General features: G+C 41.4%; 3 protein-coding genes across 5 annotated transcripts; all 3 read left to right on the forward strand.

Annotated features, from left to right (window-relative positions):
* The first annotated feature begins 408 nt into the window (after positions 1–408).
* LOC126392137 (complement C1r-A subcomponent-like) lies at positions 409–16,288 on the forward strand. 2 transcript variants are annotated; one of them, XM_050047362.1, is made up of 13 exons: positions 409–763; positions 1,128–1,341; positions 3,416–3,599; positions 3,681–3,821; positions 4,234–4,439; positions 4,524–4,671; positions 4,826–4,944; positions 5,055–5,133; positions 14,793–14,927; positions 15,035–15,106; positions 15,193–15,398; positions 15,478–15,689; positions 15,876–16,288. In XM_050047362.1, the coding sequence occupies exons 1-13, from the start codon at positions 660–662 to the stop codon at positions 16,237–16,239; spliced, it is 2,184 nt and encodes a 727-aa protein (XP_049903319.1). In that variant the 5' UTR covers positions 409–659; the 3' UTR covers positions 16,240–16,288. The 2 variants fall into 2 exon arrangements, with proteins under 2 accessions (XP_049903319.1, XP_049903318.1); XM_050047361.1 differs by lacking the exons at positions 14,793–14,927; positions 15,035–15,106; positions 15,193–15,398; positions 15,478–15,689; positions 15,876–16,288 and adding exons at positions 5,273–5,407; positions 6,999–7,073; positions 7,200–7,405; positions 7,497–7,711; positions 8,257–8,913 and having other exon boundaries at positions 426–763.
* LOC126392151 (complement C1r-B subcomponent-like) lies at positions 9,778–27,303 on the forward strand. The gene is given in 11 exon segments (XM_050047391.1): positions 9,778–9,916; positions 10,592–10,775; positions 12,003–12,180; positions 12,302–12,442; positions 14,176–14,381; positions 14,498–14,645; positions 25,515–25,649; positions 25,758–25,829; positions 25,929–26,137; positions 26,229–26,434; positions 26,643–27,303. Coding segments are annotated over 11 exon segments (1,839 nt in total). The 5' UTR covers positions 9,778–9,890; the 3' UTR covers positions 26,977–27,303.
* On the forward strand, positions 16,701–23,438 carry LOC126392147 (complement C1r subcomponent-like). Of its 2 annotated transcripts, none has more exons than XM_050047382.1 (11): positions 16,701–16,828; positions 17,098–17,311; positions 18,718–18,895; positions 19,444–19,584; positions 19,745–19,950; positions 20,047–20,194; positions 20,345–20,476; positions 20,584–20,655; positions 20,743–20,948; positions 22,505–22,719; positions 22,932–23,438. In XM_050047382.1, the coding sequence occupies exons 1-11, from the start codon at positions 16,803–16,805 to the stop codon at positions 23,296–23,298; spliced, it is 1,905 nt and encodes a 634-aa protein (XP_049903339.1). In that variant the 5' UTR covers positions 16,701–16,802; the 3' UTR covers positions 23,299–23,438. The 2 variants fall into 2 exon arrangements, with proteins under 2 accessions (XP_049903339.1, XP_049903338.1); XM_050047381.1 differs by having other exon boundaries at positions 16,702–16,828; positions 20,342–20,476.
* Positions 27,304–27,328: the final 25 nt, after the last annotated feature.

Here is a 27,328-nt window from a genome sequence, read left to right on the forward strand (position 1 = left end):
GCTGTACGTGATAAATACTCATAGAAAACCACAAACCAGCATTTTTTTATTACGCCCTGTATCTATTTGTCTCATGATTTATTGTTATATTTATGTATGTCTTTCTATGTATTTCTCTGGCCAGATGATACTAAAGAGGCAGGACCGTAAGTTTAAGTCCTGTGTGATCAACCACAGTGACATTTTTTTAATTTGATGTTGCTTTGTAGGCAGAAAGTAAAATGTGCTCACGTTGCTCCTCTGCAGCAGCAATCAGCTGCCTCGATCAGCTGCTTCACCAACATGTCTGCCTCATAAGTGAACTGCAATGTCTTCTGCATTTGAGGATGCTGAGAAAGTCTAATCGCCCCCTCTAGTGGTGAAATGACGTTCATGAGCCAGGGTTGAAATACAGTGGCTGGGAGCTGCTTATAACACAATCAGGCTAGCTTTCTTGTCTATTAGATAATAATATAAAAACTAGAGTCTGCATTTTATCAGAGGTGTCTACTTCACAAGAGCTTTCTAATTTTCCATGTTAGAGGGATTATTTCCAGCATCGATCCTGTTTTTCTGCAATCCCAAATCAAGTGTTCATTTGATTTTGCCAAGACAAACAAGGCATATTCCTGGCATTAACGCAGTGAGTTGCTAAACACAGGAAAGACTTTGTGACTTTAATGTTTCACCTGAATGTGAGACATTTGCTCCTACAGCAGCGGCTCCGTTCACTCACGGATACAGCATTTAATCCAAAGATGGGGTGGACTCACTGTATCGTCTTGTAAGTTTGCATGGAACTTTAAACCCATTTGTATATTGTACTTTATTAGTTTTTGTCATGAATGTCTAGCTTGATTTTGAAAATTTACTTTGTAAACATGCCATCATTGTGGAGCTGCTTCTTATATTAGCATGTTACCTTCTGTCCAGTATTACAGATGAGCAGCATGTATAGTTTGACTGAGTGATCTGTGTCTCAGTATGCCATATATAAAACCTCAACAACATTATATGGTTGCAACAGTTGTGTTGATTGCGTCACTGTGTTTGTTCTTTTTCTGTTTGCATCAACTTTGGACCAGCAGCTCAGATGACCCCCAAACTGATAAACAGATCGAACTGTCTCTGTCTCTTCATCTCTCCAGGTTTCTGTATGTGTCAGCGTGTGTGAGCTGGCGGCTGCCTGAACCTGAGCCTGTTATGCATGGGGCGGTCCAGTCCCCCAATTATCCCCAGCCTTACTCTCCCAGCCTGCAGGAGCAGTGGGACCTCAGTGTGCCAGAGGGCTACCAGATCCGGCTCACCTTCACACACCTGGACATCGAAGCGTCTGCAGGCTGCTATTACGACTCCCTCACAGTCAGAGCCATATTTCAACACATGTGAAATCCCAAACAAAAGACCAGTGTTGTAGTGTTTGAGTTCTTAACTAAAGTGTGACTTGAGTTTTGACAACTTGACTCAGGCTTGAATATTGATGACCTACTGTAGTACCCTTTCTCTGCCAACTACGTAGTCCTACATACATCTGCACGTTTTGCTGTTGTTGCCTAAATGTGCTGTGGTGTATCTCAGAATAACAAAGTGCATCATGGGTATTGTAAAAGGCCCTTTGTTTTTCTCATTGCAGTGGTCTCTTGTTGGTAGTAATCTCACGAGGAAGCAGCCTCATGTTATGTGCTTAGGCTTTTTTGGAGGCGTGTCTTGATTGGCTATCATAGGAGTCAAAATAGCTAATTTCCCGACTGATATGAGACAGAGTTGCCAACTCGTTATGTTCTGTTTCCATCTTCAGTCTGACTTTGCGTCCACTCTAACCAATAATAGTTGGGGAGGGAGATTCGATTTTCCCTTACTGCTCTCTAAAGACCAACATATCTTCCATGCCAACATATCTGTTTTGCTTGGGTTTTAAGAGTGGAATGGAGTAACCTAAAAACAAACTACAATGTCAATATTGAGAAGACATGTTGATTTAAAACAGCCCCGCTAGCACTGTCTATCTTGACAATAGTGCTTGCCTATGTTGTTATTACTCCTCATTAGTCCTGGTGCACAGCTTGGCAATCCTTACAAAAGCTTAAACAATGGCATTAGTTCCACTTTTGGTACCGCTTGGTTGTTTTTTATTTTAAGTGAGAATCCGATCTTTCATGTAATGATGTAATGATGATGGGTCAGTCAACTCAAATTTGGTGGAGTTGGCTAATTAAAAGGCAAGCTTATTATCCTTTAGGTATATCTAATAGAACCACTTTTTGTTTGGGACTTTCTGGGGACGAATATTTCTTCCTTTTTCCCAGAATAGATGTGTCACTCAAACGCCACTTGGATGTAATGCAATGAGCCTGAAACACAACATTGGCATCATCTGATATCATCTGAAAAAGTTATGAAGATATGACAAATTAGCTGTGCTTTTGGCCACCAGATACATGTTAGTCCAATATTCACTTTACTTTTAGCTCGGTTTTGATCTCCACCAGCTCTTGATGGAAGTATCTGCCTCTTAAGCAGCTTGAGTTCATTAGTCACTAACAGTTTGTGCCATTTGGTGCTAAGTTGGATTTGTTAGCTCACAATGGGTTGCCAGAGCTGCTGAGACCTACGCTGATGCCATTAAGGCCCAGACGCACCAAACTGACATCACAGAACTAGTGGCGACAAAGCCAGTATCTGGATGTCATTTATGTCTTGGCCAAAACATTGTTCTTGGACACACTGCAGAGACTACAGGCAACGGCCAACTAGTACATACCTTTCACCCATGTGAGAGGAAATTACTTTTCATACCAATAGGCGGTGATAGTCTATATTCGTCATTAAAAAAAAAAAGGAAACCGGATCACCAACAGGAGGGGCTAAAGACACTAGCCAGCTAGTTAGCACATTAACAACACAACCTGAGCTGAATAGCCAATCAGAGGGATTTCTCTCTCTGATGGGCTCTGTTGGCCCCACCGTTGATTCAATATACTGACTCGGCCGAAAAGCCAGCAACTAGGGCCGACTGCAAAAAATAGGGCAACACACACTCACCATTGGCTTGGTGTATCAGGGCCCTTGAACCAAAACAATGAGCCGAAAGACACTTAAAAACCTTTGTGGAGCTGAGGGGAACTGCAGAGTCAGCAGATAATTCTCTGTGGGTGTGTCAACAGGACCACCCCTTAGTATTATGCCTAGCCATTTCATCAATTGTTAATATAAAAATATTGATTAGAGCAGCTTTAAGCAATAGAAAGACTTGAGACTCAGACTTTAATCCAAACAAAGAAGATTTGGGAAGTGACTTTTGCTCAAGGTTCGGTGACTCAGCTGCAACACTGCAATAGATTTGGCTTCTGATGAGTGCTGCATGGTGTATTAAATCATTCTCGCACTTACTCTTCCTCACCATGATACAGATTTGACCCCTTATATGATCCCTCAGGTTCTCTATGATGCGAAGATCCTGGGGAAGTTTTGTGGCCATGAGAACTCGGCTGATGGGCATCACCCAGGCACCCAGCCCATCTTGTCTCCAGGCAACACGCTCACCCTCATATTTCAGTCAGACGACAACAACCCAGAGCGCCACCAGAATGTGGGCTTCTCTGCTCAGTACCAGGCAATAGGTAGTACTCATCAATCTTCTGTCACTTCACTCTTCATGGCTGAACCACCTCCCACTAACTTAACGTCTCTCTCATTATCAGACAGAGATGAGTGCTCTGAGCCAGAACCTGACGATGGCTCAGGTCCACTCTGCTCTCAGATCTGCCTCAACACCCTTGGCTCGTACATCTGCTCCTGTCACCACGGCTATGAGCTTCGCCCAGACCAGCGCAGCTGCGTGTGTGAGTATTGTGCAGATATATAGTGTACTTCCCATATATGCTTTAGAGGGGCCAGGATGTGTAGCAGGGGAGACAATGCTCAGTCAAACGGTTGTGATTACTACCCCAAACATCTGTTTCAGTCAAGACACTTGTGTCAATGAACTGCCCATTTATGACAACTAGTTACAGTATATAAATATATTTGGCAAAAAAGGCTTTGATCTTTGAGGGAGCTCTCTAAGAAACTGAGCAGCAAGTCTGCTAGAACAAATCCATGCTTAACAAATACATCCATGCCCATTAGATTTTAGTGAAATCAACAATATTAAAAGCCAATGGAGTCTAGTGGCGTTGACAAGAGCGTTTACTATGGATATGAACCTCATACAACCCCACTTCTAACCTGAATGTTTCTTTTCTAATCACTCAGTATCCTGCGGCGGTGGTATATTTGATGAGCCAGAGGGATATCTGTTCAGTCCAGGATACCCAAACCCCCCACCTCATGCTGTGTCCTGTCAGTACATCATTTCTGTAGAAGCTGGCTTCACTGTCTCTCTCAACTTCACTGACAACTTCCACATTGAGAGCGTGGACACTGAGCAAGGCCCAAACTGTCTCCATCACTGGTTAGAGGTAATGACAAGCTATATATCGATGGAACGGAGCGCTAAAGAAATTTGCTATATAATGAGCTGTGCACTACTTCTCTATTAAAAGGTGACCATCCCAGAGAGAGAGCCCATCAAGCTGTGTGGTGGCAAGAGTCCAGGTCTGATAGCTGCAAACTCCAACACGGTCACACTGGACTACCATACTGATGATGAAGGCCAGAGTCGCGGCTGGAGTCTTGACTATAGCACACACAGTGAGGGAAAGAGGAATGATAGTGGAAATGAGTCAAGGAGGATTGTCGAAATTTTGTCACTAAATGAAATACATTTTCTACAATATTGTCTGATTGCAACTAACTATAGATTTTCAGTTGATATTACATGTCTGCTTGTCTGTGGTGTTTCCAGGAGTGAAGTGTCCTATTCCTGGTGATGTAGCTATGGGCAGGGTCACTCCCATATTGACTGAGTATTTCTACAGAGACTACATCTTTGTGCGCTGTGACCAAGGATACAAGCTGATGATGGTTAGATGAACTGCTAACTTAATAAATAAGCTTCTTTATTTGTCACTGTGTGCAATATGAAAACAAATATTACTCTGATGTTTTACCGGTTCTCATCTTTTCTTTGTCAGGATGGTGAGGAGATTACCAGTTTCTCTACCATGTGCCAAAACAATGGACAGTGGCACCTCCCTCTGCCAGAATGCCACAGTATGTTTTCTTTTGACTCAAGAAAATTGTAAAATTAATGCAAACTATATTGCGATTCAACCCCAAATTATGTCTGCTTGATCATTTCCTGTGTCTCACTGGCAAAATAATAACATGTCCTTGTTTTGTTCATCTGCAGTAATTGATTGTGGAGAACCTGAACCTCTGCTGAATGGAGGATGGGCCTTCCTGTCTGGCTTTGACAATCAGTACCTTTCTGTCGTTCAGTATCACTGTAATGGACCATTTTACACTCTACTTGGTGGCATTAATGGTAAGATATCAACATTTTGTATTCTGTGATGTATAGCTTTATGTTTTTCCTACATTTCCTACCAGACATTGTTTTCCATTAAGTGCAGATGGATTTTTCCGCTGCATTCCCCTACATTTTGCAATAGGTCTTGCAAACTTGGTGTTTAACATGATGAATACACAATGTCAGCAATATTTAAGAGTGTGCTAATAAATGAAAACCAGTGGAAACCTGGAAATATACTGAACAAAAATTTAAACACAATACTTTTGTTTTTGCTCCCATTTTTTTTACAGGTTTGGGTTAAAGATCTTAAAGTTTTTTCAAACACACTAGAAATATTTCTCTCAAATTTTGGTTGCAAATTTGTTTAAATCCCCATTAGTGAGCACTTCTCCTTTTCCAAGATAATCCATCCACCTGACAGGATGCTGATTAAACAGCATCATTACTACAGATGTGTGCCCTGGGGTTGTTGCAATAAGAACAGGGATGCAGGGATGTCCACTAGAACTGTAACCTTTGAATTGAATGCTCATTTCAGTACCAAAAGCTGTCTCCAGTACTGTTTTGGCAGTGAATTTGGCAGTACATCCAACTGGCCTCTTGATATGCCACACCTGTCATGAGGATGGATGATCTTGGAAAAGGAGAAGTGCTCACCGACACGGATTTGAACAAATCTGTGACCAAAATTTTGCCAAAAATATGTCGAGTGCATGAAAGAAGTCTTAGATGTTTAACCTAAACCTGTGAATATTGGGAGCAAAAAAAGTGTTCTGTTTACATTTTTTGTTCAGTGTACATTTGATACAAAACATATTTGAAAAGAATTCAATGAACTCCTCAAATACCAACGCTTGATCACTGGCCTACCATCAAACTATACTGCTCTAGGTACCCCTTTGGCGTCAGTTTTTGACACTCAAGGACACGTTGTAGATTACGCTTGTTACATGCATTGTGTCTTTTCAAAATAAACTTTTGTTTTCATAAGATATGTACAGTTTCTGCTCGTTACATGCACATATTCTCTTTGCAAAATAAACTTAGAACATGAGAAAAAAACCCAAGTTTTTAGGTGTTTTCTCAGGTTTAGGCAACAAAAGCATGTGGTTAGGTTTAGAAATAAACCCATCATGATTTGGCTTGAAATAAGTACGTTTGTTGCAAACATAATAAAACGTCATATGACATAAATCACATACATCATCTGACATATGTCACTAGCGAAATATGTTACACATCCAAACACACTATGTTATAAAAATAACTGTAGGACACAAACAGCAGCCACCTAGTCAAAGTCCAAAGTTTGTTTGACCCATTCACCTCCCCACTTCTGCCCACACAATGCGTACTTGCTCTTCATACTACGACAGTTCCTTAGAGCGTCAAAAATTGCTGCGTCCTGGTGCATCTGGTATTGCCACAAAATGGTGCCTCTTTGCGTCGGTATGTGACATGAGGGCCACTGACCAAGCATTGGTATTTGACTAGTTGGGAGTGAGACCGAGTTTAACAGTGATGTCACAGTGCACTGACACACCCGGGAGTGCATTTGTACATAACTGACTGATTTTTATTTCTTGATCTCTCTGCTCTGCAGTTATGTTCACCTGTGAGGCCGACAGAAAGTGGAGATCCAACAACGATATTGTTATCAGTCCAATATGCATACCAGGTATTGCTTTTTATTACAACAATAAAACACTGGAAAACCTAATTAATATCTAAATCTCTTTTCTGTCTTTTACTGAAACTCTTTTGTGAAACTTAATAAAAACATGTACATCTGTATCCCATCTAGTCTGTGGCCAGCCCACAAAACTCCTCACTGGCTATCAAAGGATTATTGGAGGGAGTGAAGCTCCAGAAAACACCATCCCCTGGCAAGTGATGCTGAGTGTTGATGGAGGAAGGGGAGGAGGCATGGTGATTGCAGACCGCTGGATTATGACTGCAGCTCATAATTTAGTTCATGATGGAAATCCAGCTTCAAAAGACACTGTACGGGTAAGTGGTCAATTTTAGGTGTTACTTACATGTCCATTGCCTCCATGTTTTTGAATTTCCATTTATTTTTTTCTATGTTGTTGATTTGCAGATTTACATGGGACTTACTGATGTTAAATCCCTGTTGGGCTCTCCTGTGTATGCTGCTTCAATCCACATTCACCCTGAATACAACAACCCCAACGGCTTAGACTACAACAATGACATTGCCTTGATCAAACTTCAAGACCGGATCACATTCAACTCATCCATTATGCCAATATGTTTGCCAGCAGAGGAAGCCACATACATGACTGGAGAGATGGGGTAAAGAAACAACTACTGGATTTAATTTCATAATGCTTTATAATTAAATTCTATGTTCTTTAATGTATTGGTAACACTTTACTTAAAGGTCAGGTCTATAATGCATTATGAGCACATTCATAAGACATTATAACGCATTTATAAGGCTTTATAAACGTCGTTATAAATGTTTATAATCATGTATGACAACTTATAACAAGGTTTATAAAGTATTATAAGTGGTTACATAATGCATTATAAATTCAGCATTCATAATGCTTTATACTTCCATGCCAAAGTGACGACAGTGTTTGAAAGAAGAATCTGAAGTACTGGCATTATTCCATTTCAGAAATTAAGCATTTATTATATGTCAGAGCAGTTCTTTGAGTCTTTATAACTGGCTAAAGTTATGATAGTTATAATGTGCTATGTAACCCAGTACTTCAGATTCTTCTTTCAAACACTGTTGTCACTTTGGCATGGAAATATAAAGCATTATGTTTCCTCTTTCTACTGGGCTCACCATAATTGTCTCTTCTTTGTTTTCTTTGTTTTTTTTTCAGACTGGTGTCAGGCTTTGGCATTACAGAAACTGACACCAGACGGATTTTAACAAATAAGCTGAAATACGTGCAGGTCCCTGTGGTGGAGCAGGTAACATGCAGTAATTCAGTCGCTTTGTTGAAGAGGAATCGGGACAATGTACCAGATCTGACAAATAACATGTTCTGTGCTGGAGTCCCTGAAGGTAAAAAGGACTCCTGCCAGGGTGACAGTGGAGGCCCCTATGCCCTGAGACATGACGGTCAGTTCTGGGCTGCTGGGATCGTCAGCTGGGGGGTTGACTGCGGAAAGCAAGGAACATATGGAGTCTACACCAGAGTCGCTAACTATGTAGGCTGGATCAACACGACTATGCAGGAGAATTAAAATTTACAGTAATTCATTACAATATGATGTGAAGATGTTGAAGAAAGAAAACATCTACATCAAAATAAAAAGGGAACACACTTTTCCCTAAATATACTCTTTCTGCATATTGTGTCTACTATGAATTAAGGTAATGTTCCAATGTACGGTAAAATGATCAAGTGCAATCATGATTAGAACCATTTAAAAATCTCTCTAAAATTATGAAATAAATGTAATACTGGTCATAAAGTCACTGAAAATCTCCCAAAAGTGTATTTTTGAATAAAGTGTCATCATACAGACTCAAATTTGCCTTTTCGTGTTTGTATTTCAGATAAATCGTCCACTTAATGTTGAAAACATCAATCTTTAGTTGGAGCTTGGCTGTTATGCTTTCCATCAAATATACACTCCTCAATCTTTCCCTCCATTGTTGGACAGTTGGTGGCTTTATATTTCTCCATATAACTGTGATCATTTTTTTGCAATCTACAGCAACACCCCAAGATATGTCTGGTTTTTAGTGTCTATATCATCTGGAGTGTCTCCCTGGCTCTAGAGGCAGGTCTTCCCCTATGATTTGCTTAATCTCCACCTTAATGTCTTATCCAATTTGGGACAATCCCATGGTTGCCATTTGTCCACATTGTCTCCAGCATAATTCAGAGGTGTTGCTGTATCTTGCCAACATGAGAGCAGTCTTAAATAATCTCATTCTAGTCTTTGATTCAGACTTCCTCCAGGTAGGGCGACTTGTTAGCTTGTGACCCTCTCTGCATGTCTTCTCCAACACATTTGTATTTTTAATATTCATTTCTAATTCCCATTTCTGTTTTGTTTCCATAGTGTTTCCTGTTATGTATTCTTGAAGACCTCTGTTTAAGTGGGCAATCAGATTCTTTTTAATCACTCCCTATCATTGTTAATTAATGTGAACTATGTCTTTATACTGTGAGTACTAGTTACTTAATGTCTTTTCATGAACTCACAAAAGAGATTCTTTTTGGTCTTTACTGTACTGTGCACTGTGCTCATACCCTGGAACCTTGTACTGTACAAAAAACAGTTTTATACCTCATTCTTCTGGTTGCGTTAGTCAGAGTTACTGAGCCCTGTTTTTCACCACTTCATACCTGTATTTATTTTGCCAAAACAAACAAATCCTGAAGGTTAAATTCCATTGCAAAGTACTAGAAACCACAGCCTGTGTCACATTTATGGTTCGTCTGAGCATGAGACATTTTGCTTAAAACTTAAGTCACACAGAGATTCACTAATTGTAGACATGGGATGGACCTACTGTGTTATATGGTAAGCTTAGTGAAATCTTCTCACCTTTATGTTTTAGTGTATGTTTTAGTGTTTTTTTCTTTGTCATGGATTTCTCTCTTGAAAAAATGCAGTATAAACATAATATAAGAGGTGGCTAGTGAATGGAAGGAGAGACTACAGGATGGCTGGGGCCCTACTGTGTGGAGTTTGCAAGTTCTTTATGTATTGGGGTGGGTTTACTCTGCGGTTCTCTGGCTTCTTCCCACAGCCTAGAGACATGCAGGTTAACTTAGCCGTTTACTACATAACAGGGACTGTAAATGATTGTTAGTGTTGTGTTATACCATTGCTACTGTTCAGACAGCACTGCCTGATGCCTGACGTTGTTTTGTTACACGTCACAACAGTCTCATCTCTTTTCCTTTAACACCAGCATGCTATGTAAAGTCATACAATGGGGTGGCATAATGACAATAGATAGTTGGACATACTATAAGTTTAGCACTACACCACAGCACTGTCTATAAGCAGGTTTTTAAGGTTGATTATATGTGATACATTTATCAAAGTACACTAGAAAAAACTGCAGCAATAGGCTACTTTTTGGTTGCAAAAGTTTAAATATACTGTGTCACTTTGTTTGTTCTTTTTCTGTTTGCATTAACTTTGGACTTACAGTTTAGTTCAACTCTTTCTATTGATGCACAATTCCAGGTCTCTGTGTTTGTGTCTGTCTGTAATACATGGGGAACTCCAGTCCCCTCAGTATCCTCAGCCTTACCCTCCCAACCTGCTGAAGAAATGGAACCTCAGTGTTCCAGAGGGATACCAGATCCAGCTTTCCATAACACATCTGGATATTAAAGCTTCTCCGGGCTGCATTCAAGATTCGCTGACGGTCAGTGATATTGAAACCTTCTGTTCACTTTAACTTGAGTGTTAATGACCTGCACAATTTACGGTCTTGAAATGGAAACAGGAACTCCATGCATGCCTTTTTTATGAACTACAAATCATTGCAGGCCAATTCTTATTGTGTATCTGTCTGGTCATCCTGACTGATGTACAGTAAATTTGATGGTGGGGAAAGGAAATTATTTTAACTCAAAGTTGCCGTTTGGACTTGTTGAGAATTTGAGTCTCAGGTCAGAATTGGACTTTTTATGCAGTGAGGACTTGACTCAGACTTGATGTCTGGTGCCTCAAATGGGCTGTTCAACTATATTAACATCTTGTCCTCATGCACAAACACTGAAATTCAATTCTGCGTAGAGCAAGACTATATAACATTTGAAAGAAGAAATGACAGATTCTTCCTTTGACAAACAAGGAGTTTAAATCTTAAGCAATAAAACGCATCATGGCCTAGGTTCTTCCACCCAACTACTTTTGCTCTGGCTTTTTTGTGCAGCCGCTCCAAGCACTTCTAGTTGAAAATCTCTGAACTTTTCAGAAAGGCGCTGGTGTCGTCACCGCTGCTCTTAGCGACTTTCTAGCTATGTGATATGACTGTCAGAATCATCATAACAAAGACAAAACAGTCAATTTGTGACAGTTGACTGGCTGGGCACTGAATGTTGCTGGTGAGTGCTTTTGTCACTGTAGCTACGCATTGTTAGCTTGTTGTCAACCCTCTGTTAATGTAGCATAATATTAGCGACCTAGCTAACGTTAATGTCAAGATACTATTGCCACAGAAACAAAACCCACACGTAGCCCCTCTGGGAGCGTTTCTTTATGGAAGCGCTTGGATAAAGTGTTCCCCGGTGCCCTGCTACTGCCAAAGAAAAATAGAAAAAGGAAAATGCTTTTTGGGCACAGGCCCTCACTTGGTCTGGGATGACCACAAGCATATGGTGGCTAATGGTAGCCAGTGTTAGCAAACTTTAGGTAAATATTGTTGTATAGGGGAGGGGAAGTAACTTCCTTGACTTTTTGATTTTCCTCCACTTGTGGTACTGTAGTACAACATGTTAGCTAAATGCCCTACAATAGATTAGCATTCAGTGTTACTGTCACTTCAGCAAATAATCTAGCCTTAACTGACCTTAAATGGAACTGGTTGCGGAAGTCCTAATCATGATCTGTGGTCTCACAATGTCCATTTTACTCTTTACACATTCAGGTTCTCCATAATGGAAAGGTCTTATGGAAGTTTTGTGGCCAGGAAAATTCAGCTGATCACCCAGGTAAAGAGACGATGCACTTTCCAGGCAACAGACTGACTCTCATATTCCAAACAAGTAACTCCACTCCAGAGCTCCAACAGCATATTGGCTTCTCTGCTAACTCCAAGGCAATAGGTAGGACTTTTCTGGTCACTTCCATCTTCCCTACTTAAGATTTGACATATTTAAACTAATATAAATGCATATTAATTGAACTTTAGGTTAGGTTCTTCTTTAATGACCTTCTCAATATCAGACATAGACGAGTGCTCACAATCCGATCCTGGAGATGGATCAGGTCCACTCTGCTCTCAGATCTGCGTCAACACCCTCGGTTCTTACCACTGCTCCTGCCACCATGGATACAAACTTCATTCAGACCAACGCACATGTTTGAGTGAGTACTGTATACAGTAAGTGCATGCCTCATTGTATACACTACTGTATATACTTTACATGTGTGTCATAATGTGAAGCTCAGTGATTACATCCATCCATCCATCCATCCATCCATCCATTTTCTGCCACTGATCCGGGCCTGGATCACAGCGACAGCAGGCTAAGCAAGGTGCTTCAGATGTCCCTCTCCCCAGCAATGTTTTCCAGCTCCCCATGGGAATCCTGAGGTATTCCCAAGCCAGATAAGGTATATAATTTCTTCAGCGTGTTCTGGGTCTACCTCAGGGTCTCTAACCATTTGGACGTGCCAGGAAAACCTCAAAGTAAGGAGTCAGCAATGACCTCTAGCTCACCAGGTAGAATGTGCACCCCACATAAGCTGAGTGCTTTGTAGCGGCCCAGGTTCAACTCCAACCCTTAGCCCTTTGCAACGTGTCACCGCCTTTTCCTCTACCTTTCCTCTCTATCTACAGCTGTCCTATCAATAAAGGTGAAAATGCCCAATAAAATAATATTAAAAATGAAAGGAGTCTATGAAGCATCCTGAACCACCTCAACTGGCTCATTTCAATGCGAAGGGGCACCTGCTATACTCTAAGCTCCCTCTGGAGGTCTGAGCTTCTTCCCCTTTCTCTAGGGATGAGCCCAGCCACCCTGGGGAGGACACTCATTTTTGCCACTCACCACACAAAGCTTATGGCCAAAGGTGAGGGTTGAAACATAATGGGAGATCTTTGCATTCAAGCTGAGCTTCGTCTTCACCACAACAGTCTGGTACACCACACCAGTGCACCTGTCAATCTCTATTCAACCCTCACCACTGAACAAGACCCTGTGATACTTGAAGTCCTTCACTGGGACAGCAACTCACTCCCAACTGGTAAAAGGCTTTTTGGCAGAGAGCTATGGCCTCAGACATGGAGGTGCTGTCTCTGAGCTCTGCTGCATCACACTTGACTACTAACCGCTCCAGTGCATGTTCACGGTCTGATGAAGCCACAGAACTGCATCATAAACAAGCAACAACGAGCAAAGAGGCAATTCTGAGGTCCCCAGATAGGATACTCTCCTCCCCATCTGCACCTTGACATCCTGTTGATAAAAATTCCAAATGAAATCTTTGACAAGGGACAATCCTGGTGGAGCCCAACACTCACTGAAAATTAGTTTGTCTTCTTGCTGGGAATGCATACATAGCTCTCACTTAGGTTATATAAGTACCAGATGGCAGAGAGCAACTGCCCTGGTACCCAATACTTCCACAGTACCCCCACAGGAAAGGACCATGGTAGTAAGCTATCCCCAAGTCCACAAAACAGATGTAAACTAAATGGGCAAACTCCCATTAACTCCCCAAAAACCTTTCAAGGGTGCGGACCTTGCCCGCTGTTACATGATCATGAAAGAATTTGCATTGCTCCTCCTAGATTTGGCCATCTTTACAAAACCCTGGAGTAAACTTTTCCAGAGAGGCTGAGCAGTGTGATACCCTGGTAATTGGAGCACACCCTCTGCCACCCCTTTCTAAGAATGAAAATCACCACCCTGGCTTGCCATTCTGCAGGTACTGTCCCCAACTTCCATATGTCAACCAAGACAACCCAACATTGTCGAGAGTCTTTAGCATCTCAGGGTGAATCCAATCCACAGTTAGTAGTTATAGCGTGGCATTAATGCTGACTGAATCTCTTCTTCTTGCTACAATAATACTTGCCTTTGCCTTTTGTCCAGTTTCCTGTGGCGGTCATATATCAGACAAGCATGAGGGACATCTGGTCAGTCCAAGATACCCTCATCCCTCACCTCCTTTCTTGTCCTGCAAGTACATTATCACGGTGGAGCCCCGGTTTAATATCACTCTCAACTTTAGCGACAACTTCCACATAGATAACATGGACACTGAGCAAGGTCCCAGATGTCTACGTCACTGGTTGCAGGTATTGGCAAAGATTCTCCTTACAGCAAATGACAATAAAATAGAGGCTCTCTATTTTATTGAGGCTACTCTGATACGGCTCAGTTTAAACCTTTTCTGCAACTCCTCCCCTCGTAGGTGACCATTCCAGGCAGAGAACCCATGAAGCTGTGTGGTGGAAAGAGTCCAGGTCTGATAGCTACATATTCCAACACGGTCATACTGGACTACCACACTGATGTTGAGGGCCTGAGTCGTGGCTGGAGCCTGGACTACAGCACACATGGTGAGCAGCAAACAGAGAGAGACAACGTGTTTTGTTAATGTAACTACATCAGTGTGACTTGTGACCAAGGGCACAAGCAGATGATGGTTTGATGCTTGTTCTTTAACTGGCAACATATTAATATGTCCTTGTTTTGTTCATCTGCAGTAATTGATTGTGGAGAACCTGAACCTCTGCTTAATGGAGGGGTGACCTACCTGTCTGGCTATCAGAATCAGTACCAGTCTGTTTTTCAGTATCACTGTAATGAACCATTTTACACTCTTACTGGGGGCGTAAGTGGTGAGATATTTGTATATTACTAGAAAAATATCACTGATGAAAATTCAAATATCTGGTATGGTTTGACTAAAAATAATTTTCCCTATCTTGTTCTCTCTGGTTTTCAGTTACTTTCACCTGTGAAGCAGACAGAAAGTGGAGATCCAACCACAACGATGTCATTCTAACCTGTATACCTGGTATTGAACCCTGTGGTATTTAATCAAAGTCACTTTTATTCAAACATGAAGTCTGCTTGAACCTTATTTATGTCTGTCCTATCCAGTCTGTGGCCAGCCCACAAAACTCATCACTGCCTATCAAAGGATTATTGGAGGCAGGGAAGCCCCTCACGATAGCATCCCCTGGCAAGTGCTATTGACTATAAATGCAAAAAGAGGAGGAGGCATGGTGATTGCAGACCGCTGGATTATGACTGCAGCTCATGACCTAACACATGATGGAAAACCAGTATCACACGAGACTGTACAGGTAAGTGGGTTACTGTGGTGTTATCTGCATGCCCATTGCCTCCACTGACTTTTATTTCCTTCTGTACTGTTGTTTGCAGATTTACATGGGGTATTCTGACGTGAAAACTATGTTGGGCTTTCGTGTGTTTGCTGCTTCAATCCACATTCACCCTGAATACAACCTCAGCAGCTCAGACTACAACAACGACATTGCCTTGATCAAACTTCAAGACCCACTCACATTCAACTCATCCATTATGCCAATATGTTTGCCAGCAGAGGGTGCCACATACATGACTGGAGAGATGGGGTAAAGAAACAACTGAGAATTCACATTGATTTACTTCAAAGCCATTCTCTAAACTTCATCATCTCATGTTGCCTTTTACTCTTCTTTTAGCCCTTTTCCCCTTGTTGTGCCAACATGTGAATCTTGCAGACTCTGAATTGCTGAGTTGACCATTACTGCCTCGTCTACTTTTTTCTTTATTTTCAGACTGGTGTCAGGCTTTGGCATTACGACAATCTACCCCCCACGCCTGACAAATAGGCTAAAGTATGTGCACCTCCCTGTGGTGGATCAGAAGACTTGCAGTAATTCACTCAGTAAGATGAGGAAAACAAGGGAAAATGTACCAAGACTGACAAATAACATGTTTTGTGCTGGAGTCCCTGAAGGTGGGAAGGACACCTGCCTAGGTGACGGTGGAGGCCCCTTCGCCCTGAGAGACGACGGACAGTTCTGGGCTACTGGGATTGTCAGCTGGGGGGTTGACTGTGGACAGCAGGGCAGATACAGATTCTACACCAAAGTTGCAAACTATATGGACTGGATCAACAAGACTATGCAGGAGAAATGAAATTTGGAGTAATTTTAAACAATCTACAATAAAATGATAATAAAATCAATTTTGCTCTAAATATACTCTTTCTTCAGTGTTGATATGTATGGTGAGTGGCAACAATTTGCCCTATGAGATATAGGGCAATGATAATAATAAAAGCTATGAATTAAGATATTCTTCTAGTTGCTCATAAAATGTTTAAATGCAAATTTGTACTTATCTTGATAAGAGCCATTTCTAAACTTCCTGAAATTTTAAATCTCCCAAAAGCATTGTTTTTCAATAAAGTTACTTAATATTTCTTTAGGAACTCACAAATACAGAAGGCTCTCCCTCCATTTACTTTTGTGGGTCTTCATTCGTAATTCTTCTAGTTTGATTAATTAAAGATCATAAGCCATTATTGGACTGGTTCTTCTACAGTTCAAACCAGCATTTATTTTTGCCAAGACAAACAAATCCTGGAGGTTAAATTCCATTGCAAAATACTTTAAACCACAGCCTGTGTAACATTAATGGTTCATTTGAGCACAAGACATTTTGCCTAAAACTGCAATCACAAAGGGATAAACGTAGACATGGGATGGACCTACTGTGTTATATGGTAAGCTATGCTAACAGATGTCTTCATGTTCATGTTGCATTTTTTATTTTGTTTTTTATTTTTTAATACCATAAGTGTGAAACTACACTACAGCACTGTCTATGAGCAGTTTTTAAGCACTACTACTAAAGTACCATAAAGAAAACTAAAGCAACAGTATTTAGTTTCAAATGTTAAAAAATGTTGTTAACTGTGTTTGTTCTTTTTGTCTGCATCAACCTTGGACTAGCGCCTTCGTGCCAACTCTCTCTGTTTATGCACAATTCCAGGTGTCTGTGTTTGTCAGTGTCTGAGTGCTGGCAGCCGCCCAACTCTGAGCCTGTAATGCAAGGGGAACTCCAGTCTCCTCAGTATCCCCGGCCTTACCCTCCCAACCTGCTGACGCAATGGGACATCTGGGTACCTGAGGGCTACCAGATCCAGCTGTCAATAACACACCTGGATATTAAAGCTTCTTCAGGCTGCAATCAAGACTCTCTGACGGTCAGAGTCATATTGAAATCTAACATTATACAATATCCCAAGCAATAGATCAATGCTGATGACCTGCACATATTGAGGTATTGAAATGGAAGCAGGAACTCCAGAACTTTCTTTCTTTTACAAACTACAAATCATCACAGGGCGCTTCTTGTCGTGCATTAGTCTGGTCATCTTGATTGATACTATAAGCATATGTGCTGACATAGCTGTAGGCTGTGAACATGCAGATTTTTATGTATTTTGAAACACAAATAGAAAAACAATTGACTGTTTAAGCAACTTATGTAACTTAAATAGCAAAGATGTATCACAAAACTTTCCCAGGTGTGAAACATAGACCATTCGTCTATTCTAAGTCCAGGAGTCATCCTGGTCAGATGCCTGAACCACCTCAATATGGCTTCTTTCAACATGAAGGAACAGCAGCTTCACTCCGAACTCCCTCCAGCTGTCTGAGCTCCTTGCCCTGTCTCTAAGGGTGAAACCAGTCACCCTGTGGAGGAAAACAGCAATCTCATTCTTTTGGGTTTGAGATTGACTGGTAAATCGAAAGTGTTTCTTTCCTGCTGCACCAATCCACGTATCTCATGCTCCATTTTGCCCTTAACCATAATCAAAACCCTGAGATACTTACACTTCTTCCCCTGGGGCAGCAACTCACTCCCAACCCCAAGGCAGCAATCCACCTTTTTTGGGAGAGAACCATGGCCTTAATCTTGGAGGTGCTGACTCTTTTCCTGACTGCTTCATACTGCTTCAGTGCGTATTGGAGGTCACTGTCCAATAAAACCAACAGAACCACATCATCTGCAAAGAGCAGAGTGGTAATCTTGAGGTCCCTGAACCAGACATTCTCCTCCCTGTGTGAGGCATTTGATAGTGGCTTTGGGATCTGGCCAGTATGCTTATTGTGTATTCTGTCTTGTACTAAGTTGTACCACACATGGGTATTTGTATGAGGGTATTGGAACACTAGGATTTATGGGTGGCCGCAAGTGTGTTTTTAAATCTGGGATCTGTGAATCGCTCTGGCCCCTCCCCTGTCAACAATTTGCCTTGGGAGTACCTACCGGAAGCTACTGATCCCAACAACATAGCTGCCATGGTCACAGGGACACACAAAACCTTCCACCAACATACTGTAAGGTGGTGATTCTTTACTTCACAAATGACAACTTAAATTCTTTAGCAATGAAACACACAATTTCTCAATTCAGTGCTGAGAACTTTTGCTGCTATGGCCTTATTTTGTCTGGTATTACAAGCATCTGGGTGGCTGTCTGACTTTAGGTGAATATTGAAGTGTAATGCGGATTACTGAGTCACCTCACGTACTTTATGATTCTTCTCCACTTGTGCTACTGTCACATTACACATGTACTGATTTATGGTCTCATACTTTTCAGGTTCTACATGAGCAAAAGGTCTTAGGGAAGTTTTGTGGCCAGGAAAATTCAGCTGATCACCCAGGCAAAGAGCCGATCCTTTCTCCAGGCAACACACTGACTCTCATATTTCAAACAAATGACTCCACTCCGGAGCTCCAACAACACATCGGCTTCTCAGCTACCTACAAGGCAATAGGTAGGACTATTCTGGTCACTTCCATCACTCACAGCAAGAGGGTTCCTGGTTCGAACCCAGGGGAGGGGGGTTCAAACCAGCCCTTCTCTTCGGAGTTTGCATGTTCTCCCCGTGTCAGCGTGGGTTTTGTCCGGGTTCTCCAGCTTCCTCCCACAGTCCAAAGACATGCAGGTTAATTGGGGACTCTAAATTGCCTGTAGGTTTGAATATGAGTGTGAATGGTTGTCTGTCTCTACTGTATGTGTCAGCTGTACTGTGTGTGATAGTCTGGCGACCTGTCCAGGGTGTACCCTGTCTCTCACCCAATGTCAGCTGGGATAGGCTCCAGCCCCCCTGCAGCCCCTAACGGGATAAGTGGTGAGAGAAAAAGGAATGTATCTATTCCATGTTCTTTATTATGATTGAAATATTCAAACCTGAAACTCTTTGTTTGTTAATGCCTGCACCATTCCATCAAATGGAAATATAAAACGAAACCGAACAACAATATAAAATGAAAGAAATGACCTTATGTTAGGTTTTCCCTTTAATGACCTTCTCATTATCAGACATAGATGAATGTTCACAATCAGACCCTGGAGATGGATCAGGTCCACTCTGCACTCAGATCTGCGTCAACACCCCTGGGTCTTACCACTGCTCCTGCTACACTGGTTACAAACTACATTTAGACCAGCATACATGTCTGTGTGAGTATCCTATACAGTGAATGCATGCCTGCACCTTATTGTTCGTCATACTGTGGCATTAATGCTGCTGAGTCTGTGTAAAAGAAAATCTTCATTTTGAGCAGAATTACTGATTTATATTTTCTTGCTACTATAATACTTGGTTTTTCCCATTGTTCAGCATCCTGTGATGGTTGTATATACGACAAGCGTGAAGGACACCTGGCCAGTCCAGCATACCCTCACCCCTCACCTCCTTTTCTGTCCTGCAAGTACATCATCTCTGTGGAGCCCAGCTTCACAATCACTCTCAACTTCACTGACAACTTCCACATAGATAATGTGGACACTGAGCAAGGTCCCAGGTGTCTTCATCACTGGCTGCAGGTATTGGCAAATGGTTTCCTTGAAACAACGGCAATAAAAAAGGCGAGTCTGCCTCGGTTTACATCAGTTAACTTTCTACTACTCCTCCCCTCGTAGGTGAGCACTCCAGGCAGAGAGCCCATGAAACTGTGTGGCGGAAAGAGTCCAGGTCTGATAGCTACAAACTCCAACACTGTCAGACTGGACTACCACACTGATGCTGAAGGCCTGAGTCGTGGCTGGAGCCTGGACTACAGCACACATGGTGAGGGGTGAACAGAGAGAGACACGTGTTTTGTTAATCTAACTACATCTATGTGTCTTGTGACCAAGGCTACAAACTGATGATGGTGTGATGTTTTGTTCTTTAACTGGCAAAATATGGACATGTCCTTGTTTTGTTCATCTGCAGTAGTTGATTGTGGAGAACCTGAACCTCTGCTGAATGGAGGGGTGACCTACCTGTCTGGCTCTCAGAATCAGTACCATTCTGTTGTTCAGTATCACTGTAATGAACCATTTTACACTCTACCTGGGGGCAGAAATGGTGAGATATTTGTATATCATTAGAAAAATATCATTGATGAAATTTCTATATCTGATATGGCTTACCTAAAAAAAAAAAGGTGCCATAATGTCACCTCTGGTTTTCAGTCACGTTCACCTGTGAAGCAGATGGAAAGTGGAGATCTAACCACAGCGATGTTACTCCAACATGTGTATCTGGTACTGAAACCCTGTCATATCTAATCAGAGTCACTTTATCATAAACATGACGTATATATGAACCTAATTTATGTCTGCCTCATCCAGTCTGTGGCCAGCCAACAAAACTCATCTCTACTTATCAGCGGACCATTGCAAGCAGTGAAGGTCCAGACAGCAAAATCCCCTGGCATGTGCTACTGAATATAGATGGAAGAATAGCAGGAGGCATGGTGATCGCAGACCGCTGGATTATGACTGCAGCTCATACCCTAACACATGACAGGAAACCAATATCAAAAGAAACTGTACAGGTAAGTGGTCTACCCATGACCAGGTGTTATATGTAGTGTAGATCTGAATATGAGCCAGTTAATTTCCTGCATTTTGGTGACTTTTTATATAAATAACCACAAAACTTACGTGACGGCTAATTAATAAGAGGCAGAGTTGTCTTTGTCAGGGTGAACACAAACGTCAGCCACCAGCAAACAATACTTTTTATTGGGAAGGACAAGTATCAGTGCCTTTAATACCTGTGCCTATGGTGACTGCTCTCCCATTTTTCCCTAGATGGCTTCATTTCACTGAACATTGAGAAGCCAGAACTGTAAATCCATTGTCATTATAGTCTATCGGACACAACACACAGAGCTGAATAAGCAATATCACTTGTATATTCAGTATAATATGCTTAAATACTGAAGTTTGCACATCTTTCAAAATTTGGCCCTGCATGTCAGGAGCTATTCAAAATTTATAGGATGTAGATGGACCAGTAAATTGAAAGCTTTGCAAAATTCAGATATGGCCAAAGCCCCTGTGGTCCCACCCCTGGATCCACCCATAGTGCTACTACATGGGTGCTTTTAATTATGCTGTCTTATGCCTCCTCTTCCTCTCCTCCTGAGACCCAAAAATTGTTCCGTCTCCGCTACCACTGAGGAACTTCCAGTCCCCCAAAGCCCCCCCCTAGTGTGTTTTGGCATTTTTATATTTCATATATTTCTGTGCCATTTCTTGACAATGTTGAATAATCACACATAATGCAAAATATTTTTCGACAGATAACTTAATCATCTGCTGAAAGTTAAAAAAAAAAGTATGATGTATGACTATACTTCATCTCACCAAGCTTGCACAGGTGACATCATTGTAAGCAGCTGGTCAGCTTATTTTGAATTCAACAATATTTGTAGCATTTTAGCCTGACTAAATATCTCTCTGTGTAGTTGTGTCCGTTTACCAACAAACACCAACTTTCACCCAATAAAGCGGTGTCCGCGTCCTGTAATATTCTAAAGCCAAATCCTGTTCTTTTTTCTCTAAACCTAACCATGTGTGTTTGTTGTTAAAAGAAAAAAACACATCAATTTGTGGTGTTTTACCAACGTAGTGTGATTATTTTGAAAGAGACTGTATGTAAACCTTGAATTTCCTGTTAAAATGGAAGTGTATTTTGAAAGAAGACAATGCATGTAACAGACAGAACTTGACACGGTGTCCCGAACATCAACAACCAGCGCACCCAGGGTACCTTGCATGTTGGATGTGGACGTGAAAAGTCCATGACCAAACGTCAATATGTGACAAGTTTGGAGTGAGAATGTGTTGAAGTGCACAACTTTTAGTCAAAAGGTTGAAAAATCCCAACAGAATGACAGAATGATGCTGGTGGGTGGTGCACCTCAAACACAGCCCATAACTCCATTTCAAACAGCAGACCTTAGCAACACGTCAATCGGTGCACCATTGGGGAAGTGAGGAGACACGTTTGCATGATGAAAAGCACCCCAACTGTTATCTGCGTGTTTGTTGCCTCCATGTTTTTGAATTAACATGTGTTTCCTTCTATGCTGTTGATTTGCAGATCTACATGGGTCCTATTAATGCTAAAACCCTGCTGGGCTCTCCTGTGTCTGCTGCTTCAATCCACATTCACCCTGAATACAACAACCCTGACTTCTTAGACTACAACAGTGACATTGCCTTGATCAAACTGCAAGACCCGATCACATTCAACTCTTCGGTCATGCCAATATGTTTGCCAGCAGAGGGAGCCACATACGTCACTGACACCATAGGGTAAAGAATCTGCTGAGTTTTCATTTCATAATGCTGTAATCAGTTTGATATTATTCTATGTTCTTCAAAGTTATTTTGTGAACTCAAGAATTTTTTTGCTTTCTCTCTCTCTCTTGTTGCACCAACATGTGAATCTTGTCCAGCTCCGGATCTGGAGACTCTGATTTGCCTTTTTCTACTGACGTCACTGTCTCTTCTACATTTTCTTTCAGACTGGTGTCAGGCTTTACCATTACAGAGCCTGACAATCAACGGATTTTAACAAATGATCTGAAGTATGTGCACCTCCTTGTGGTGGAGCAGGAGACATGCAGTAATTCAGTAAATAAACTGAAGGAGACCATGGACAATGTACCAGATCTGACAAACAACATGTTCTGTGCTGGAGTCCCCGAAGGTGGGAAGGACTCCTGCCACGGTGACAGTGGAGGCCCCTTCGCCCTGAGAGATGACGGACGGTTCTGGGCTGCTGGGATTGTCAGCTGGGGGGTTGGCTGCCGAAATCAAGGAACATATGGAGTCTATACCAGAGTTGCTAACTACCTGGACTGGATTTACAAGACTATGCAGGAGAACTGAAAGTTACAATAAAAAAAACAGCTAATTTTACTATTTAACTAAATACACTCTTTGTGCAGTGTTAGTGTGCATTGACACAAAAAGCTATACAGTCTTGTTGACAATAAAATGATCAAGTGCAAATTTCTTCCTCTCAAAAACTGTGTTTTTCCTCATTCTGATGGTTCTGTTAGTCAGAGTTAATGAGCCATTATTGATCCTGCTGTCCTCCACTTCATGCCTGCATTTATTTTTGCCAAGACAAACAAATCCTGGAGGTTAAATTCCATTGCAAAATATTTCAAACCACAGCCTGTGTCACATTAATGGTTCATCTGAGCATGAGACATTTCGCCTAAAGCTTCAGTCACACAGAGATAAACTAACTGCAGACATGAGACGGACCTATGGTGTTATATGGTAAGCTATGATAACAAATGTTTTCACCTTCATGTTGTAAGTTTTAGTGAATTTTTCATTTTGTTAATGTTTATTTTGGAAAAAAAAATGCAGTGTACATACTACAAGTGTTGATCTACACCACAGCACTGTCTACTGTACGAGCAGTTTTTTTAAGGTTGATTAAGTGATCAAATTTTCAATATCGAAAACTATAGCAATACTATTTTCTTGCAATAGTGACAAATGACTATATCACTTTTTTGTTCTTTTACTGTTTGTATCAACCTTTGGACTCATACCTTTGTGCCAACGCTCTCTGTTTATGCACAATTCCAGGGTTCTGTGTTTGTGGGTGAGTGGGTGTTGGCAGCCGCTCAACTCTGAGCCTGTAATGCAAGGGGAGGTCCAGTCCCCTCAGTATCCCCAGCCTTACCCTCCCAACCTGCTGAGGCAATGGGACCTTTTGGTTCCTGCAGGATACCAGATCCAGCTGTCACTAACACACCTGGATATTAAAGCTTCTTCAGGCTGCAATCAAGATTCTCTGACGGTCAGAGCTATGTCATTACACAGTTTTCAGAACAATGTATCAGTGTGTTCACATTATCCACAGCACAGATTTTAATAGTCTAATATTTATTACCTCACTTTGATCGCAGTGTTGATGACCTACAGAAAGTGAGATCTTGAACTGGAAACAGTGACTCCTAATTGATAAACAGTAAATCTGATGGTAGAGAGTGGCAATTATTTCAACTCAAAGTGGCTGTTTGGACTTGTGGGATGAGGGCTTAAGTCTCAGGTCAGACTTGGACTCCTTTTCATGTCTTAAGGACTTTTCATGTTTGGTGCCCCCATTTACATACCGAGCAGGTCTCTCCCACAGAGTCTGCCATGTTGCTTTACAGAAGCCCAGAACAGAACAACCAAACGCTGGCTCTTGATACGGCCATTCACATTTTTGCATTTTTGTGTCAGTCACTGTAGTTGTCCTGTACACTTTGCACACAGGAGAAGTTTCAGGTGGCTATAATCTGAACCTCACTGCTAGATGCTAATAAATCCCACACACTAGACCTCTAAACATTTTAGCTAAAGGTAAAACAAGCCCTGACAGTTTGTCAGGGAGTGCTTTGTCATGATCTGTGGTCTTACAGTGTTTGTTTTGCTTTTATTCTTTTCAGGTTCTCCATGATGGAAAGGTCTTGGGGAAGTTTTGTGGCCAGGAAAATTCAAATGATCACCCAGGTAAAGAGCCGATCCTTTCTCCAGGCAGCACACTGACCCTGATATTCAAAACAAGTGACTCCACTCCAGAGCTCCAACAGCACATCGGCTTCTCTGCTACTTACGAGACAATAGGTAGGACTTTTCTGGACACTTGTGTCTTCTCTACAATGCATCATATCCTCTAACCTCCAAGAGAAATTCTACAATAAAACTTAACTAACATGGTGCATTTCCAGGCATTTTGGTCAGTATGATTAATATAAATAAACATAACCTTTGAGCTGGAACTGGGAGCATCAAAACTTTTGAAGAATCAATAAGTAAACTCGCCATGGCTGCTGTCATCTTGTCCTAGGGGTTATTCAATCATCAAGCAGCTCCAAGATCTGTCTCTATACATAATGTTATAACAATAACAACAGGATCTTGTGTCATTTAGCTTAAGATGAGACTTTTTCAAATTTAAAAATAAGAGAGAAATGCTGTTTTGTTACTGTTACTACATCTATGTATCTTGTGACGGAGCATGCAGGCTGTGATGATGGTTTGATGTTTTTTCCTTTACTGGTAAAATGTTAACATGTTCTTGTTTTGTTCCTCTGCAGTAATTGATTGTGGAGAACCTGAACCTCTGCTGAATGGAGGGGTGACCTACCTGTCTGGCTCTCAGAATCAGTACCATTCTGTTGTTTAGTATCACTGTAATGAACCATTTTACACTCTTACTGGGGGCAGAAATGGTGAGATAATTGTGTATAATTGAAAAAAATATTATTAAATAGTATTTCAATTTTTGATGTAGCTTAATTGAAAATAAATGCCATTATCTTCTTCCCTCTGGTTTTCAGTCACTTTCACCTGTGAAGCAGACGGAAAGTGGACATCCAACCACAATGATGTCACTCTAACATGTATACCTGGTACTGACACTTTGTGAAACTTAATCTAGGATGCTTGAATTAAAACATGAACGTACTGTATGTGTCCGTGTGAACCTAATTTATGTCTGTCTTATCCAGTCTGTGGCCACCCCACAAAACTCATCTCTACTTATCAGAGGGTCATGGGAGGCAGTAGGGCTCCAGAAAACACCATCCCCTGGCAAGTGATGTTGAGTGCAGATGGACCAAGAGGAGGAGGCATGGTGATTGCAGACCGCTGGATTATGACTGCAGCTCATGCCCTATTAAAACATAATGGAAAACCACTTTCAAACAAGACTGTACAGGTAAGTGGTCTACTTTAGGTGTTATCTACATGCCCATTGCCTCCATGTTTTTGAATTGACATTTCTTTTTTTCTGTGTTGTTGATTTGCAGATTTACATGGGACTTACTGATATTGAAACCCTGTTGCGCTCTCCCGTGTCTGCTGATTCAATCCATGTTCACCCTGAATACAACAGCTCCAACTTCAACAATGACATTGGCTTGATCAAACTTCAAGACCCAATCACATTCAACTCATCCATTATGCCAATATGTTTGCCAGCAGAGGGTGCCACATACATGACTGGAGAGATGGGGTAAAGAAACAACAGATAATTCTCATTTATAATGCTGTAATCCATTTCATATAATCTTATTTATTTACTTTATCTTTTTTCAACCACTTGATTATTTCTTCTTGCAATTTGCTCTTCTTCTTTTCCTTGTTGTGCCAATATGTGAATCTTGTTGAGCCTCCGTACAGGAGATTCTTTTTTGCTTATTCCTGTTTTCAATTTTTTTCAGACTGATGTCAGGCTTTGGCCGTATGGGCCAAGGGACTCCAGTGGGTAAGCTGAGGTACGTGCAACTCCCTGTGGTGGATCAGGAGACATGCAGTAATTCAATCAGCTCACCAAGTCTGTCAGATAACATGTTTTGTGCTGGAGTTCCTGAAGGTGGGAAGGATGCCTGCGCCGGTGACGGTGGAGGCCCCTTCGCCCTGAGAGACAACGGACAGTTCTGGGCTGCTGGGATTGTCAGCTGGGGGGTTGGCTGCGGACGCCCAGGGAAATATGGATTTTATACCAAAGTTGCTAACTACATGGACTGGATCAACAAGACTATGCAGGAGAATTGAAATTTAGAGTAATTCATGACGTGATGTAAAGATGTTGATGAAACAAATCTCTACACAAAGTCAAACAATACAATACAAAAAAAAGAATTGCTCAAAATATGCTCTTTCTGCAGCGCTCATGCATATAAACAAAAAGTTATAAATCAAGATAATGTTCCAGTGTGTGGTAAAATGAAGTGCAATCATGATTAGGACAACCTTAAAACCTCCTGAAATTACTGAATGAATGTCAAACTGAACATTGAGTCATCACAATGTATTAAAATCTCCCAAAAGCATTTATTCAATAAAGTTACTTCATATTTCTTTATGAAGTCACAAAAACAGTAGGCTCTCCTTCCATTGACTTTTT

Source organism: Epinephelus moara, chromosome 6, assembly GCF_006386435.1.
Source record: "Epinephelus moara isolate mb chromosome 6, YSFRI_EMoa_1.0, whole genome shotgun sequence".
In the NCBI taxonomy this organism is placed as follows: domain Eukaryota; kingdom Metazoa; phylum Chordata; class Actinopteri; order Perciformes; family Serranidae; genus Epinephelus; species Epinephelus moara.

Excerpts from the sequence above, each read along its gene's own strand:
- LOC126392137 (XM_050047361.1), top strand. The coding sequence starts at position 660 with ATGTTTCACCTGAATGTGAGACATTTGCTCCTACAGCAGCGGCTCCGT. Across the intron at positions 4,440-4,523 it reads GTCTCCATCACTGGTTAGAG|GTGACCATCCCAGAGAGAGA; the intron begins GTAATGACAAGC and ends CTCTATTAAAAG. Across the intron at positions 5,134-5,272 it reads CCCTCTGCCAGAATGCCACA|TAATTGATTGTGGAGAACCT; the intron begins GTATGTTTTCTT and ends GTTCATCTGCAG.
- LOC126392147 (XM_050047381.1), top strand. The coding sequence starts at position 16,803 with ATGGGATGGACCTACTGTGTTATATG. Across the intron at positions 17,312-18,717 it reads GCAATCAAGACTCTCTGACG|GTTCTACATGAGCAAAAGGT; the intron begins GTCAGAGTCATA and ends CATACTTTTCAG. Across the intron at positions 20,477-20,583 it reads TCTACCTGGGGGCAGAAATG|TCACGTTCACCTGTGAAGCA; the intron begins GTGAGATATTTG and ends TCTGGTTTTCAG.